This window comes from Sebastes umbrosus, chromosome 8 (genome assembly GCF_015220745.1).
Source record: "Sebastes umbrosus isolate fSebUmb1 chromosome 8, fSebUmb1.pri, whole genome shotgun sequence".
NCBI classification, from domain to species: Eukaryota; Metazoa; Chordata; class Actinopteri; order Perciformes; family Sebastidae; genus Sebastes; species Sebastes umbrosus.
In genome coordinates this window covers 16,638,911-16,653,080 of record NC_051276.1, presented here as the reverse complement: position 1 = coordinate 16,653,080, position 14,170 = coordinate 16,638,911, and the positions used below count along the sequence as shown (strand labels likewise).

At 40.6% G+C, this 14,170-nt stretch overlaps 1 protein-coding gene across 2 annotated transcripts; it reads right to left on the bottom strand.

Moving 5' to 3' along the window:
- Positions 1-5: 5 nt before the first annotated feature.
- Positions 6-13,881, bottom strand: morc2 (MORC family CW-type zinc finger 2). Of its 2 annotated transcripts, XM_037778643.1 has the most exons (28): positions 13,735-13,881; positions 13,020-13,156; positions 10,270-10,323; positions 10,107-10,141; positions 9,939-10,007; positions 9,713-9,803; positions 9,499-9,607; positions 8,340-8,499; positions 7,965-8,076; positions 7,694-7,819; positions 7,528-7,607; positions 7,348-7,430; positions 7,121-7,206; positions 6,789-6,929; positions 6,544-6,698; positions 6,007-6,135; positions 5,799-5,904; positions 5,582-5,714; positions 5,415-5,498; positions 4,527-4,763; positions 4,155-4,400; positions 3,456-3,563; positions 3,060-3,117; positions 2,828-2,966; positions 2,552-2,719; positions 2,342-2,435; positions 1,944-2,132; positions 6-971 (listed from the first exon to the last, which is right to left on the bottom strand). In XM_037778643.1, exons 2-28 carry the CDS (start codon positions 13,085-13,087, stop codon positions 903-905), a joined length of 3,129 nt encoding a protein of 1,042 aa, XP_037634571.1. In that variant the 5' UTR covers positions 13,088-13,156; positions 13,735-13,881; the 3' UTR covers positions 6-902. The 2 variants fall into 2 exon arrangements, with proteins under 2 accessions (XP_037634571.1, XP_037634572.1); XM_037778644.1 differs by lacking the exon at positions 3,456-3,563.
- Positions 13,882-14,170: the final 289 nt, after the last annotated feature.

Genomic DNA, 14,170 nt, shown 5'->3' with positions numbered 1-14,170 from the left:
GAAAATGTGTTGCTGAACCTGTTTTATTGTTCTCAGTAAAGATTTGTCAAAAATACAGAATCCTTTGTTCCAATCAGAACAAAAAGACTGAAAGCATGCACCGTTTAATAAAACATTTCCATGACATGTTAAAAATCTGTTCAAAAGGAAGGACACAGGCACTGACAAATTATGAACACACAACGTTTGCATTTGAATGAGATTCTTTTTTCTTCCAAAAATAAACACAGAACAGTCAGCGTAAATGCAGGAGAGATATAAGGGAATAATCATACTGATAAAACCCAGTAAGTAGTTCTTGTTTGTGGGTGTGGCACACCACCCAACCGTAAAATATGAACCTGGTTTGCTCGTCAGACCAGGATGGAGGAAGGTAACGGGCAACACTGATGTGTTTTTAGTGTACAAAAATAAAAGTTAATGTTTTAGTACAGGCTGAAATGCTGAGCACAGCCCATTCCCTCGGTGTGTCCAATTCTTACCTGACGATGGACCAAAATGAGGAACAAATGTATTTTGCAGTTTGTCACAGCATTAGCTGACTATGTAAATGGAGCATAAATGTAATAAACCTACACAAATTATTTCAAAGGTCCATCAGGATAGGATGGCTTAAACATAGATTAACATATATAAGCAGGTATATAAAAAGAACTAAAGAGAAAACCACAGGCTAACCAACAATGTAGAAACACCAGAGAACCTGCCCAAACTCAAAGAGCGCACTGGTGCTGACTAAACGCTGGAACGATCAAAATCAAAGATCATAATCATGACAATCTGATTAACAGACAAATCTGCACATAAAAATGAGTCCTTGGGGAGCCGTCAGCAAGTAATGGCTGGAATGAAAACTGCCAGTCTGTTTATGTGCATGTACTCTTCTCTCTTTTCTGTCTTCTTTAATCACCCTTGGTGAGGAGGTCCTCTATGTAGGCGTCAAGCTCGTCATCTGTGTTTATGTCAATGTCCTAAAAGTGCAAAAAAGCAACATTACTTACTGCAAACAAAAACAATTATATAACAAAGATTCCATTTGATAGACAGGTAAGAGGGAGCGGTAATACATGTTTCCCCTATATGCAAGCAGCAGCGTGCCACTGCTGCAAATATGACCGCCACTGCTGAGAGGAAAAGAGCAGAAAGGAGATATACAGACATGAGATATAATCACAACAATTATAACAACAAGCACCGGGTAGATGTCAACAATGAAGCGAGCTGATCACAAATTCAGGACTATCGATTAGGCAAAACAGTCCTGTAGCTTCCTATGAGTATCGCACAGTAACGTTACAGCAAACGTAATCATTTGATAGGAAGGAATATGCGAGATAACACATCTGTGAAATAAACAACATCTGGAAGTTGCATCTTGAAACAAACATAGTAGATATCTTCTTTGAGGCGGACCTTATGCACAAGGGCCACAATGACGCGCAAAAGCTGTCAATCTCAAAGACAACTGAGAGATTACCTAAGAGATATTAATGTTACATATTATTTGGAGAGGATTCACTTAAAGAAATATCATAAATGTAAGTTATTTTATCATTGAAAATGTCATTACATTTAAGTAAATTAACACTGTTTGATAATAGTGCAGTGTTCAAACAGTGTGGTGTTGCAAGTTAATTTATTATGTTCAATAAAAGTGTATTTTCCTAAATCTTGAGACACCTTATATGTAAGCTAGACAGACATTTCCCCTGCTCACTACTGTGCACTAATGTGCAGTATGTACTAAGGCCTCTAGAGCCCTTCTGGTGCCGTTAGACACAGAAACCCCCTGGCAGGGCGCGCACGCATAAAACACATTTTGCAGATTTTTTTGTTCTGCAAAATAATCAGCTCCGCTGCTACGGCTCCATCACAGGGGTAACACTGTAATACCGATGTCCTGTTTCTTGGACCATCAATCGGTACAAATGAAGCAGGCTTACCTCTTGTACTTTTTGCAAGAGTGCTACAATGTTTGTTCGTAGTTTCTGTAGTTTCTCATCTGCCTCCTTCAGTTTGACCTCATTGCTGTTGCTCTTCTCTTCCACAGCTTTGGCCCTGGCATCCGCTCTGCTCTGGTATGAGTTACACAGCGACTGGAGACCTGATTCATACTGCTGGAAATACTCTTTCTAAATGGAGGAGGACAAGAAAACACAATAGTAAGAACAAGTCAACACATCCCCAGAGAGAGAAGATGCCGCACACTGCTTTTGCTCAGCATCACAATTTATCGATCATACTAACGTTTCTGTCCCTCTGGAACTTCCTCAAGAGTGTTTTTAGTTGTTTTTTACTCTATCTTGAGGATCAATCTATTGAACCACAATATCTATCTCACCAAAGGAAAGACCACCAACTCCTCAGCCGTCATACTGTTGACATCGTCCTTTGGGATCCGAAAAGCAGGAGGGAAGAAGTAACGCAGCATTGTCCTGGAAACACAAACTGCTCGGTGAACATACACCACAACACTATGAAACTATGTGCCCTGGCTGTCATAATTTACACAGTGTGTGGTAACGACACCAGTTCATTGTAATCAGCTCACCTCAACATGGTGACGAGACTATCAGTCACCTCTCGACTGGTTCCTGGTTGAGTAGTGTCGGGCTCCATGGGTGCCGGCCCCTTCTCGGCCTCCTGTTGGGTGTCTGGTGTCTGAGAGATTGGAGATGGCGGCCGCATCAACCGGACGTCATCGCTACCCTTGAACACCCTTCATAAACACACACACACACACACACATACAGATATAGGATAATAATTATCTGGCAAAGTCAACAAAATGTGTCCTGAATGCAGCAACACAGACGCAGTATCTTACCATCTGTCTTTAGGGGTGGCTCTAGGTACATAATCAAACTTCACTTTCCAGCGAATACTCTGTTTATTCGTCTCCACAGCAATGACTTTGCCTGTGTACCACTCTTTGTTGACACGTACTTCAACCAGTAGACCCTTATCTGTAGAAGTAAATACACAGGTAGAAATTATTATACTAGAGCTTTTGTCTGTTTGTGGGATACATGTTAGTGAAGAGCTGTCCATCATCTCACCTTTCTGAGCATTTTTAACGTCGTTCTCTGGCTCCTCCTGTGGGCTCTTCTCAGACGCCTGCAAAAACAAAACAATCATTACTCCCACTGCAGTGAGAGAAACACTGTTTACTGAGAGTCAGGTTAAAATAAATTATTTGTACTCCTGTTAATGAAAGAAGTGAAAATCCCAGTGTGATCAAGGGCATTGGGTGAGAATGTCATGCTTGATTGCAGCTGTTAGAAGAATAAGACAGAGTCAGTGTCAAGAGAGGATTGTTAGAATAGAAAATGATAATCTGTCACTACACCAGGATCAGATGACAGGTTAATGTGTCACGATTGTTAGAGGTTGTGAGAGCAGATGCAGCCTAACTTTATTTGAGGGTAGTAGAGAGAGGGACCGAGGAAAGCTACCTTTGCTTTAGCCCCATGCTGTTGCATGGAAATGGATTTAGGGATAGAGGTTGATGTGGTTGGTATCTGCCGTATAGGAGTAGAAACTCCTTTCTTCTGGGTGTTAACCTGCAAGGTCAAGAGCAGAGGGGCTCTGATTGGAGGTTCAGTAACCTACTTAGCCATCCAGGAATGCCTGCATTTTCTTCTTTTCTTCACCGTCGCCATCTTGCCAGCCATCCACATACAGTAAGAAACTAATTTAGCAGTGCTCGCTGCAGTTTAGTTCAAAGTCTCCTGATAAAAAGATTCATAACCTTTGTACCTGATTAGCTATTGTGTTTAAGTTTGTGATAGACACTTCATCTGTAAAGGATGAAAACTTTTATGGTGCTGTAAAGAAACTACTGTCCCAATTCTGTCTCTTCAGTCTTCAATTTCTGTCTCCTCTCAGTCACTTTGTCCCCTTCATTTACTCACTTTCTACAAAGTGAATCCCTTGTGAGAGACAAGTGGTAATGAAGGACGAAACAAGCAGCAGAAAAGAGACAGCAGCACACACCATCACAGCACTGACAAACACGGGCTGTTACACAAGATTACGGGGAACACTTCAATGGTTTAAGCAGCATTGCTGATGTTAAACATTTGAGCTACAATCTTTCTGACCTGATGTCAAGAAAGGTCCACTCGAACTTGTCAATTCTGTTGTGTGTTTACCTCGTCCAACTTGCCACGTTTGGGAGGTAAGGCCTTCTCGATCACTTTCCCACGGTTACCAGCTGCTGCAGCCATCTTGGATTTCTTTGTCAGCGGTTCTTCCTCTTCACTCTCCTCCTCACTGTTCTCCTCCTCCTCCTCTTCTTCTTCTTCTTCCTCATCCTCCTCCTCGCTGTCCTCCTGATCTATGACTCTCTTGCGTTGTCCAGAAGCTGCTGGTTTGGCCGATGATGCTTTGGCAGGTGTCTATGCAAGGAGACGGATGTCACTATTTCACACTACATGCAGCCATATTAAATACTTTCACCAACGAAACCTTCCGTTGGTACTTTGTGGTAGTGGTGGAGTATTTCCTTAAAACCTGTAACTTACCCGTGAGGTGCGGCTGGGTGGGGGTGTTTTGGCAGTAGCTTTGGGTGCAGGCTTTGCTGGAGATGGTGTAGGCTTTGCTGCACCTCTGGACCTGGATGGTTCGACTTTGGGTGGTGGAGTGGCAGGTGTTCGGGTAGGCCGCTGAGAAGCTGAACGAGATGTAGGTGTGCTCTTTAGGTGAGCTGGGAGAGGCGGGGAGCGGGGGCGTGTTATGGACCTTTCAGAGGACCTAGTTGCCTGAACCGACGACATGTGAAACACACAACAAACAAAACATTTCAGTGAGATAACGAATGAAAAACAAGATCGCCACCAACAGCAGTGTTAGTGAGCTACTGGGTGCCTAATTTGTTTAGAAGTCATTATGAACAAACCAGATGTTGGCCAACAAGTACAGGCACTAGTTTATCTGTATTGAATTGCTTTCGCAGCACAATCAAATGTTGTCAAGCAGATTATTGGTCATATACAACTCATTATTTTCAGTTATTAGTAAAAATCCCTGAAATTGAGATTCACTTTCACTTAACTTTCAGTAAATGACAGCATATTCTGAGGTGTGCCTTTTTACAAGGGGGCATTTTTTCCAAAAGTAAAGATGGGAGAATACAGCAGGGAACAATGTTTTCAAGTGTGGGGACATAAAAAAAGAAGCAAATCAGTTCAAACTGTTTTTCACCTGCATTTCAATACCTGCAATAACTTTCCTGTTATTGTTCATATTTCCTGTGATATTACCAGCATAAAACAATAAAATATATTAAAAATATTAAAAGATGCTAAGAGTTTAAGAGATAAATAGCAACTGAGAATAATTTGACAAGAGTATTTACAAAAACGGACCCAGCATTAGTAACCCACAAGAAGCACAGTATGGGGAGTTTGTACCTGAGAGGAGCTCTCTGTGGGTTTCATGCTGACCTCCAGTGGTAGCTTCTTTAAATCTGCTGCAGATTTGACAGTGCTGGTTTTCTGATAAGAGAAAATACAATTTATTATGTGCTGATTTACACAAAACAGAGAGCAACAGAAGGAGAGAGAAAATGATGGGGTACCTGCAAGGACTCTAGTTTGCCCTGCTGCTGTTTGATTTTCTCTGCCAGCTCTTTCTGTTTGTCTTCAGCTGTCTGCTTGTCTTTCTTCAAAACACCACATGGCAAATTCTGTTTCTGTTCAGAAGCGTCACACCTAAAAACAAAAAAATACACACTATATATAGCACGTAGGAACAACTTTAAAGATATTTCCTGTAAAACTACATTCTGTGTGTACCTGTCCTGGGAGCTGTCAGGGTTCATGAGACACACCCAGCTGTCTGGGTAGCGTTTGTCCACAGCGTCCATCTGGAACGGCAGCGTTCTCCACTTTAAACATTTATCTGAAAATAAATTGCAGAGTGAGAGAGCTAAGTTTGTGACAATAACTTAGTTTGTTGAGATACGGTACATGAGTTTTGTGTGTGTATGGACCTGTAACTTACCACACTGAATAGTGAGTGGTATCTCCATGGCCCGACGTCTCTTGTATCTCTGCTCCGATGACGGAGGTGCAGACCAGCTAGCAGACAGATATCCAAACTCATCCCAGAACTTCACTATGCCTTTCTGAGCTGCGCAACACACACAGACACAAAGCATGTCATACAGCAATAAGTTAATTATTAAAATAAAAAAGTTATTCGAGTAAGTGTTTAAAGTGGGCAAAGTGTTCTTAAAGTGCAAGTGTGTGCACACTGGCAAGTGACTGGGAAGGCAGTGTAATGCAGCCAGGAGAAGGCTATGACGGTAGGCTTTCGACCCGTACCATTTTTCAAAATAATTTGTTGTCACATTATTTTATAATATCTTTACTGACCTCTTTATCAGAAAAGGGTTTCAACTTTTATTTTTTTTTCTAGCAACTGGTGAGTGATTTAAATCCCTTGATACTGTCGACTGAAAACTTTTGTTATTTGAACTATGCAGGTCAGGTGTTGGCGTCGCAACAAATTGAAATTCTGCAATTCAGAGAAACTCACCAATGTTAGTGTCCTTCCAGTACTGAGCTAAATGTTCCCCCATGGATTTCAGTAAATGCCGATACTCCTTAGCATCTGCAAAGTCCTGTTTGTTGTGAGTAGGCTCTAGAATTAAATAGGGGACATCCACTACTCCAACCACACCTCCACAGGCCCTGAAAACACACAAATCAATTAACCGTAAAATATTTATCTTTACCATTCAAACATTGTCCCTTTTCACTCTCTGTGTGCATATCACTCACATGCCTCCATCCAGCTGGGGCCCTGTTTTCTCGTACATCTTGATGAGACGAGAGCAGTTGTACACAAACATCCCATCCAGGTCCCTCTGCCCAATGTTCACTCCGAATATAAAATTCAACTCCTTGGGCTCCTTTAGTGCTCTGAGGAACAAGAAAGTGTTGGAGACTGACAGGAAATAAACAAAGCCCAGCAATAAAACAGTGTTGTTTTGGCCAAACGAATTATTATGGTAAATGTCTTAAATTAACAGCCTATGGGGGGTGAAACAAAAACTTTATTTTAACTGATTGTAAATCTATAAATAGAAGAAATAAGGTGTCGGTTATCATACTTCTGTTTGGCTTCAAGAATCCGTTTCTTCATGTCACAATCCCGCCGAAGCATCATGGCGGAATCTTGAACCTTTCTCAGAATTGCCTAGAGGAAGAGAGGGCGGAGGGAGACATCAGTTGAGACACTATAACAACCTTAGATTAAGGTAGGTTTCAGATTAAAAGCTTGTTTACATAGATAAAACCATATTCACACAAATTAAGCAAAATATCCTCTTTGGTTTACCCGTGAATCTTTTGACAGGTCACCTCCTAATCTGGCCTCCGTAGTCATCTGCTTACTCTCCGCCTCTCTGGCTTTCTCTTCCGCTGAAATCAGTAACAAAATAGTTAACTGATGAGCGTGAGGGAGTAACAACACGAAAGCAAAACGTAAATGAAAGCACCCATTTAACCACTCACTCACCGATTTTAGCAAGATGATCTGCTTTCTTCACTTCTTGCTCAGCACGAGTTTTGAAACGAGTCGATGTGTATTTATAAACCCTATTAACAAAACAAGAATACTAATGAAATGCTGGTCACTTGTCTACAGTAGTTACAGACACAGTATAAGTGAGTTTGCATATTACCTTGGTTTATATAAACAGCAGGACAGTCTCTTGGTCCTGACTTTATGTCCCTGGATAAAAATCCTCATGCGTGGGTCGATGTACAAAACAGCAGCATAAGCCCTGAACGACCTCTTCTCTGGCTTCCTGTGAGAGAGGGATGGTCGCGAACATCAACATTCACTAAATTTCTGATCAATACAGTCAACATCAAGTAAAGTTTATATACAAAAAATTCCTTTCACCATGGGTCAGTGATCCTATGGTTAAATGGTTTAATGGAATCACTCACACTCCTTCAACAGGTGTCCCAGCCATCAGTATGTCCTGGTGATCGGTCTCTACATCCAGCTCTGGTTCTCTGTTGTCCATCAGCTTCAGGTTATAGATGATCACTAGAGTGCCTTTTAATGAAATACAACACAAAAATAAGCATTGCAATCAATATCAACCATGTAATTTCCTAAAACTTAAGCTTACAGAAAAACAAATCAGTATTAAAAATGTAATTTATTGACACAACAGAGATAACTTAATCCACAGAGACATTTGGAGCATCATTCTCAGTCAGGAGATATTATTTTTAGAGTGATATATTATTTATATTTTACATTAAAGTCAACAAAATTAATCTCTTCACATGGAGACAAACTGCTTATTTGCTTACCACTGCTACTTTCTATTTTGTTGAACTGCTCCATCAGCTCCTTTTCATTTTTAAAAGGTGAGTATTTGAAGATCAGCTCCGTCTCTATTGCGTACTTCTCTGGGTCAGAGGTCAGTGGCTCCTTGGTCTCCAGATTCCAGGAGGGAAGGGGCACTATCACCTGAAGAGGGAGGATCAAAATCGTTAATTAAACAAGTTTAGAGATGTTTGAGAAGTCATACAAAATAAAATGGGTATCTCAGCAGCCTAATTCACAATTATTAAAGATTACGCAAAACCTAAGCATCCTTAAAAAAAAAAAATGAGGGATGGTGATTTACAGTTATTTCACTGATCAAGTAACGGCATAACATACTTGTTTACAGACTGAGTAATTGCATGAGGAAGAAATCTAGTTTTAAAACGCCTTCTTGGCTGTGTGGCAGAGAAAATGTACCAACACATAACGATAAACATTAACACACAGTTTTTCCCATTACAATAAAGTGTCACAAATATGATAAAACAAGAAATAACAACTTGCACAGCTTGTAAAAAGTGTATAAAAATGTCAACAGGTAATTTATCTCTTATAGCTGGCACAGGCGAAGTAATACAGAACACTAAACCAAACAAGTTAAGCAGCAGCCTTGTAACTGAAGCAAAGCTAAAACTGAAATGAAATAACCCACTGATTGCAATTTTCAGCATCTATTTGATCTTGGTTAGAAAAAAAATTACCCAATCCGCATGTTCTGGGTGTAAATACATACAGCAGCATTTTCTCCACAATATACAGAGATATAGCTTCATACTGAACGGGACATCTGTGTCTTACAGAACTACACGTTTGACTTTGCGACATGTCACATTGTTACTGACTGATGTTCACATAGCTGAAACAGGGTTCTCCTTGCCCCTTCCAGCAGTGTGCAGCTGAATCAGGTTCCTCTCAGCTGATGTTTACAGGGTGTGCAGCACATACACCACTTGCTTGTGGGAATTCACAATACATTGCTATTAACTTTACAAAAAATCTGATCTGAAAAAAGTGAGTCTGATGAAACAGATGTGAAACTGCATTTCTCACTCTTCCACTTGCACTTCCTCATTATCAGAGAGGCAAAATTAGTAATCAAGTTACTTGTACACATCCCTAATAACAATGACGACCTCTGACCTCATCCAGTCCCTCCTCTTCATGGAAAGTCCTCGACATGAAAAGGCAAGTGAGCGTGTTGCCCTTTTTTGTGAACAAGATGAAGTCTTTCCCAATACGCATAGAGCCGCTGTGAAAACAAACACATTTTTAATGATATGTGAAATGATTCAAACACTAGTGTACCAAATAATGCACACAATGTCATAATCACACAAAAATTAGGTGGTCTTACGATTTCAGTCCATTTCCATACTGGCCAATCTGAGTGGACTCAGTCGACCGTTTGTTTGACTTTCCAAACTGAATCACATGAGTCGCCTCATCTAGTAAAAGAAAGGTGTTCAGCATCATGTTTCACACACAAAATACATATATAAGAAAACCTCAAGACTTACCTACAACAAAGCACCTTTAGTCACAAAAAGTAGCTTTAAGTGATTTAATAAAAAAGCACTTACTAGGGTCCATTCCAATACCGTCATCCAGAAAACAGAGCATGTAGCCGCCCCGCAGCTCTGGCCTATTTTCTATCAGCAAAGCAGGAAGGTGAAAAAGACACGTTAGGAGCAATGAATGAATGAGCATGCTTCAGTGTGTGAAACTGGGTGAGTTATTCTGAGGTGTACCTGTGTAGAGGTCTATTCGTGTGGCACTGGCATCTCTGTGAAAGAAATAAACCAACTCTGAGACTTTTTACTTAATACAAGAAAGATCAGGCTAATGATAAAGTTTTCTAGCCTGCATAATTTGTCAACAATTATATGCTCTGTTACATATCACTATGAGTACCTTGAATTGTCCACAAGCTCCGCCAAGGCTCCAAATAAGAACTCGTGGGTTGTCCTGAAAGCAGACCACTCATTTCATTAATTTAATATAATACTTGAATGTTAAGAGGGATTTAACTTGAGTTAACAGGGAAACTGGTCAGAGAAAGTGTATGTATAAGAGATACTTGTTGCAAGGATTGGATCTCCACATCGGATCTCCACATTAATATTCTGCGTGGGATTGTTACTCAATTATACAACCTACATTTCCTCAAGTCTACTGAGGGATACGTCAATGCGAACAGAACAGTGGATTGTTATTTACAATGTATTAACTCATTCACTGTAAAGCACTCATTCTCACATCTGGAGTCAACAAACAATAAGCAGTTCTCGACGACACTGCAAGCAGCACTTCTGGGGGCCAAGCAATCAGCCTGCTCCGAAAAGGCACGCGCTCTTAACGTGCATGCCCCCCGCGAAAATGCTGCAAGCAGCAATACCGTGAACCAAGCAATCTGCCTGTTCCGAATGGGCACATGAGCTGTGGCACTGAACGGCCTTGCCCTGAACGGACACTGCACCAGTCTTCTCAAAGATACACTGTCCTAACATCTGTTTGAGTCCTTATTCATATGCTAGCTAGAGCATGTCAGGTACCACTTTCTGAAGGTTGGGGCAGTAACTAAGGAATATAATGCATTACTAATAGGATTCTGGTAATATTATTACATTTACTATGTCAAGTAATGAGTTACCACCTGGAATTAAGTGTATATTGTTAATGTTTTCATTCATCCACACCGTGCCACTTCTGCCAGTGCGCCACCAGAAAACAAAATCAAAGTTTTCATCCTTGAGTCCAAGTGGACAATTGTGCCAACTTTGAAGAAATTCCCTCCAGGCGTTACTGAGATATCGCGTTCAAGAGAATGGCACGTATGTTAAGACAACCCGACAACACACTGTAATGCCTCCGGCCATGGCTGTCGCCGGCATGGAGGCATAAAAACACTATAAGCATTAATACAAAGTTGTAATCACTGCATATGAATGTGTGAATGGGCCTGGAACCGCTCTTGGATGAGACGATTATATTCACTGTATTGTTGTGTCTGACAGATCGTGTCCTGCACTCACATCCTCCTCCTTGCTCTACAGCTGTCAGATTGAGTGGTGATAAGATCATCCATACAAAGTAAGAGGGCAAACATCCTCTGGTTGGTGCTCATTGTGAAATAACAATGTCAAGCAAATAGGCTAGATAGTAGCCCAAATAGATTATTAAAAGCAAAGAGGCGATGCTAGTCTGTCATACAACAGCGTTTAGAGTGGTGATTGTTGTCATAGAAACAAAAGCCACGTGCAGCGCTGAGATGGAGCACTCCCCAGCACTTTTCTGTCTGAGAAAAACACGATGTACAGTATATTTTATATGTATTTGTAGTGATGATCTTGCATGGTGATGTCCAGAATTATAGAGATGAGTCATATTCTGTTGTTGATGATGTATATTATATTGGTAATGGTGATGTTGATAATATTCAATGTTAATTATGTTGTTTATATCCCCTGTGGTGTTTTGGTGGACACGCCCTTAGACTATACAATATCACCCACCACTGGATTTGTAATGAACTGCAATAAACTTGAACTTGAGCTTCAATACTTCTCTCAAGGAGCATTTAACAATGATTTGTTTCTCATACCTGGTTAATGGTCTTGATGGTTATACTCCATCAAGTGTCAAATATAATGACAAATTCCCATCACAAGCACACCAGCTATTTTAATTCTATTAACAAGCTCTAATTGTTTCAGTCCCACTCTTGTGGTTAAACCCTTCCTGGACCTATGCATAATCCCTTGGCAGTGGATTTGGAAATGAGCCCAGGATGTGATATCATCTGTTTTTCTAATTGTGTTGACTGTTGCACCACAACATATACAAACATGGACCGAGTTGTTCAGTCAGGCTACGTCACAAGAAAATGTTTAGGTCTACTTGTTGTAGCAATGACAAGATAAGGAACCTTGGTTTCATCTTTGCTTCTGCAGTGCACAGACAAAAAATGCAACTGCCTATTAAATCCTGAAATACATGAATGAACGTGTGAATGAACCTATACATTTGAGTTGCAAACTTTTAAGAGCTTGGGGGGGCTTTTGTTATTTTGGGGTACAATGAGTAAGAATGGTGACATAATTCATTATTTGTCATATCTAAACATCATAATAAATCTATAGCTGTTTGGGGCCCTTTTAGTTGGGGCCCCAGGCAGTTGGCCGCAACTTGGGTGTGTGATGCAACTGTGCCTTGGCAGTTATATTGCTCAGGACCCAATGAAGCACAGTGTCGAGTGTGAAGTTGTTTGTATGAGCTTTTCTCGTGGATGCTGCAACCAGCAATAATACAGGCCAAGCATTTGGCCCACTCTGAACAGGCATGTTTTGAACGGGCACTTCACTAGTATAATTAACGGATAGCATATTTTCCTCTCCTTTGAACCGATTATCAGGTTTAACCGGATAACATCTAAGGTTGGCTTAGGGTTGGTTTAGGGATATTTATAGTACATTATAAAGTTATGGTGTATCTGTACAAACATGAATGTTGGGCGTTGATCAGTTGTAAATCCTTTCAGCCATGTATAATGGGCCTTGCAAACATATTCACATGGATGATGTATGTATGTCTAGTTGGAGGTCTACAGTCATAATTATGTACAGTACCAAGTTCATATTAATTACCAACAAGCCAGTACTTACGAATTTGTGTGCAGGTACTCAAAGGTAAGCTGAGCCCTGCTCAGGTTGCTGTAGTTGGAATAGGCCATGGCAACGCACTATTATTTCCTGTTTGTCTTCTTCCTTTTCCAACCGAGCTTTAGTCCAGAGCTTTCATCCTGAAGAGGAAAGAAAACACATCACATGTTTTGTATAGAGTTACCTACAAGGTGCCTTCATGAATTGACGCCATGGACATGATCTGACAGCAGTTGATGTGGGACGCTTTGTTTACAACAAGTCACAGGGGACAAAGTTAACACCTCCATGGTTAACACCCACATCTTAATAAAAACCTGCTCCCCATGTGAAGTGTACCACGTGGGAGGCCTTATTGGAAACAGTTTTGATGGTAAATAGCGCCTTTGGGTGTGCACAGTATTAGCTAGGAAGACATTCACTTCTATGTATTCATGCAGTAGTCAGTTATTAATCTAGACTAAGTCATGTTTAGTGAAGAGCATATGATATAAAGGTTGTAGACTCTATGCAGCAGCTGTTACTAAGGTTTAATGTTAAGCTAACATAGGTAGCTTTATAGAGTGTTTATGAGCTAACGGTAGCTAGCTCGCTAGCTTCTCACTATGGCAACATGTAACGTAACGTTCTCCGTCTTTGTCGACCGTTTTCACATGACGGGCGACTTTTATAGTGGCGTATCGCTAGTGTAATAATCCGTCCAAGGAATAATACATACTTTGTAACGTTACGTTTCCTTTTCCCTGATTATAAAACAATCCGCCAGGCCGCGAAGGATCCAACAACAGCTTCGACGGTGGTTACTTGTTCCTCTGCTCTGCTCTGTGGAAATCCCGCCTCTATTTTTCTATGCTCAACCAATCAGAGAGCAGCCTGTAGAGATCTCAACCAATAGGAGAGCAGCCTGTAGAGATTCTCAACGATGATTGGTGGAGAATCCTCTGCCGTAGACGGGGTTGGCATACCGGTACAGTACAGTGGTGGCTCTTGAATTGACTTTATAATAAGATAAGTTAAGATAAGATAAACCTTTATTAATCCCCGGAAGGAAATTCAGAATGTATAATTCATTTAATTTTCATTTCATTTCAAAATGTATTTCGAACATGTAGAATACAAAAAAAAATAAAATGAAAAAATTAAGAAAAAGAATG

Coding starts and splice junctions, on each gene's coding strand:
- morc2 (XM_037778643.1), bottom strand. CDS start 13,087: ATGGCCTATTCCAACTACAGCAACCTGAGCAGGGCTCAGCTTACCTTT. Junction 5,905..6,006: donor ACCACTCACTATTCAGTGTG/GTAAGTTACAGG, acceptor ATTTATTTTCAG/ATAAATGTTTAAAGTGGAGA. Junction 5,499..5,581: donor GCAAACTAGAGTCCTTGCAG/GTACCCCATCAT, acceptor TTCTCTTATCAG/AAAACCAGCACTGTCAAATC.